The sequence below is a fragment of the Silene latifolia genome, unplaced genomic scaffold (assembly GCF_048544455.1).
Source record: "Silene latifolia isolate original U9 population unplaced genomic scaffold, ASM4854445v1 scaffold_122, whole genome shotgun sequence".
Lineage (NCBI taxonomy): Eukaryota > Viridiplantae > Streptophyta > Magnoliopsida > Caryophyllales > Caryophyllaceae > Silene > Silene latifolia.
In genome coordinates this window covers 1,392,562-1,395,928 of record NW_027413128.1, presented here as the reverse complement: position 1 = coordinate 1,395,928, position 3,367 = coordinate 1,392,562, and the positions used below count along the sequence as shown (strand labels likewise).

At 32.2% G+C, this 3,367-nt stretch overlaps 1 protein-coding gene across 1 annotated transcript; it reads right to left on the bottom strand.

Moving 5' to 3' along the window:
- Positions 1-223: 223 nt before the first annotated feature.
- LOC141637605 (21 kDa protein-like) lies at positions 224-1,201 on the bottom strand. The gene has a single exon (XM_074447093.1). The coding sequence runs from the start codon at positions 1,085-1,087 to the stop codon at positions 491-493; it is 597 nt and encodes a 198-aa protein (XP_074303194.1). The 5' UTR covers positions 1,088-1,201; the 3' UTR covers positions 224-490.
- Positions 1,202-3,367: the final 2,166 nt, after the last annotated feature.

Genomic DNA, 3,367 nt, shown 5'->3' with positions numbered 1-3,367 from the left:
CCTTAGACGCCCGTGTTTCATCAATCATTATCACTTCATGTCCCGTATCAATAGATACAATTATACAAAAGCGATGATACTATCTACTCCGGGTAGTTTCTTATATACTCGTATCAATTATTGAACCAAATGATTTTGAAATTTTGAAAAAACAAAATGTGGGTACAAGATCTAGCTCCTAAAAAAAAACGTATAAACTTTAGGGGAAAAAAAAGGAAAAAAGTTAAATAAAGTCCACATAAGTCCAACTAAATAACAACCGAATTGTTTACATTTACTACGGAGTATTATACATTCATACACACTAGTGCACGAGTACTAGACAAATTAAACAAGCTAATTTAAACGAAAACTATTACATTTTCACATTGATGATTGATCACTACCTGGCTCCTTTAGGCTTGCACATCAACATTAAAAGAAGAAAAAAAATATAAAAACTAATCGTACTACTAACACGCATTGTTTACGCAATATAATACAAAAATTATTAAGGATTAGTAGTACCATGATGAGCGTTTTTCTTAGAGCCATAGCTATTATTAACCAAGGCTAAAGCAATACTAGTATACTGAGTAAGCCTCTCAACTTGTCGTCTCACAATAAGTTTCACATTTCCGTTCATTTCACTCCCAGAAAAGCTCTCAATACACGTCCCTGCATACGTCATTGCGGTGCTAGTCCACGTTTGCACGTCACTGGCTTGCATCTCCTTCTGGCCAGATGCTGAGGCCCGGCTCATTTCCTGGATGGAACGTTGTAATTGGGCCTCAGAGTTGGACACGGCCATGGTGCAGTCTGACAGGGCTGAGGCCTCCTGAGGCTTCAGCCCCCTATGCTTGGACAACCGCACCAAGGCCTGAGAAGTGGACCTGGCCGTGGTTAAGGCCACAATTAAGGCCTTAGTAGCTAGTTTTTTTCGGTCGTTTTTAATTTCGGACCCATAGGGAGAAAGGGTGGAGTAACAAAGTTTAGGGTATGATGTAGTTGTGCAACACTTTTTTATGAAGTTGGTATTAGCTAAAGAATGGTTAATTAACAAAGAGATTGAAATTAACAAGAGAAGAAAGTTAAATGTTTTATTCATTTTTGTTTTAGGTTAAATTTAGAAGTTTATTTGATTTTATGGAATGTGTTTGGGTTGTAAGTTTCTTGTTTTAGGTTTAGAACACTAGAGTGTGGATTGCTGATAGTGTAGGATGTTTAAGGCTTAATTTATAGGGTACTTCAGTGGTTAAGCTGACAAGCTAACAGCTACTAATTTTTTTTTAATTAAACTTGCTTAATACAGTGTCAATTATTTACTCGTATTTCGGTACTTGACAATCTAGAAGATTCGTAAGTTGATTAAAGAAACAGCTAATTGTTAATCGAAGTTCATATTTTATGATTGTTTGGCAAAGTGCATGGATTGTTATACTGTATATATGGAGTAAAGATCCTCCTCATTTCTCCAAAAAAAAAAAAAAAATGGAGGTTCATTACTTTTTAATGGTTCGGATTAAATCTGGGCTCGATTAAATGGTTGTAAATTACTTAGAAATAAAAAGATAAATGAATGGGATTGAAATATATAATATAGTAATGTTTTGTGAGAGGAAATGGAGAGAAAAGAAATGGGAAGGATCAATTTTAGTATATATGAGCTATTTTTCCCGGATGGTATAATATTGATCGTATTATTCTTTAGTGTATTAGTGCATTCACAAATTCTTAAGAGACCATCTCTTATTAATGTTAGGGAGAAACCTCTCTCTTAAGAATATTACTAAGTACACCATTACTATTTTTAGATTCTGGAGTATTACTTGTACACCATTACTATTACTAGATCACAAAACTATTTCACCGATTTCTACTTTGCTGTTGGGTATGTTATCATATCATATCATCATATCATCATATACTATATTAAAGCAATAACCGCCCACCCCTTTGATCGCCACGTGTCACAACCCCCTACAGATGCCACGTGTCACTCGCAATTCTATAAAAAAAAAAAAATTATTGCAATTGCAATCACGTAAACAATGCTAAAAAAATTGTAACTTGCTGATTTTGAACTTTATTCTTGCGCAAATTAAGGAGTTAATAAATATAGTAAAGATTTTGGTATATTAATTATGGAAATTATAACCAAAGTAAAGGCTTCATAGTTAATAAATATAAAATTTATATCTAAATTTAAATCATATATAGAATCACCTAAAATCACGTTGACTTTTCCAAAAAAAAATGTCATTTTATGATATTATCACCATTACCTATCCTAATATAACTCGCTGCATTAGAAGATATTGCCATGATTTATGGAGTATTTTATGGGGTAGAAGATTATTTTATTTTTATACTAATATACTTATTTGCTTGATTGGCAATATTTTTGGCAAATAAATTTCAAACCAAAATATGAATTAGTTAAATGTCATATAAAATTACGCATTAAATGTCTTCCGATCCAGTCATGTATTGCTAATTCTATGCACCTTTTCATTTTATGCATATGAGATTTTCCATTCATTTTCCTATTCTATGATTTGTAATTTTTTTTAGTTTCTTTCTCAATCACATCTCTTTTTGTTAAATATTTGTTGATTTTAATTGCTTATGAGAAAGACTATATGTTTGATTACTTATAGTAATATTTTTTTGAACTTTTTGCTTCTACAGATCGTAGATGTAGATTGGAGGGAGAATGCGTGGGATTTTCAAAGGTATGATACAATTAAATTCAGATATTAATGTTCATATATTTTAATACAACCAAACAAAGAAGAAAGTGCATTTTTTAGGTTCATATATTAATGTTTATATATTTTAATACAACGAAACAAAGAGTTTCAATACAAAGAATTCAAATTCAGATGGTGCTACAAGAGTTTCAGATGGTGTAGAACTACTTTATTAGTCGTCACATTAGCTCTGTCACGTTCGGGCTATATCTCCTTAAGCCCGTACCTAGCCATGACCGCTATACGTACTTAGCTATGTTAAGGGTACAAAGTATAAAAAAAAGCTCTAAATACTCATTTGCTCAGACCAAGACATATATTTAAAGGGCATTGTGCGCGGCTACAAGAGTTTATATATTGATCGAAATATTTTTTTTGTTTCTTTAGGTTCCGCTGTGAAAGGCATAGAGTGTGTTAAGATGAGAAGAAGCAGCTACCCTAAAAGCTAATTTTTCATTTGTCTCTATTTATTTTGACGGTTTTTTTCCTTAATAAGGACTTAAAGACTAAAGAACAAAGAGAGTGTATCCTTAGAAGTTAGAAAATGAGGAAAAGCGAAAAGGAAATATAGTCATATAAACAAATAGAACTTTGTTCAAAAATTAGTAGAAAACGTGATTGGTGCTTAATTGCAC

What these genes read in the sequence shown, in the direction of transcription:
- LOC141637605 (XM_074447093.1), bottom strand. Translation starts at nt 1,087, where the DNA reads ATGAATAAAACATTTAACTTTCTTCTCTTGTTAATTTCAATCTCTTTG.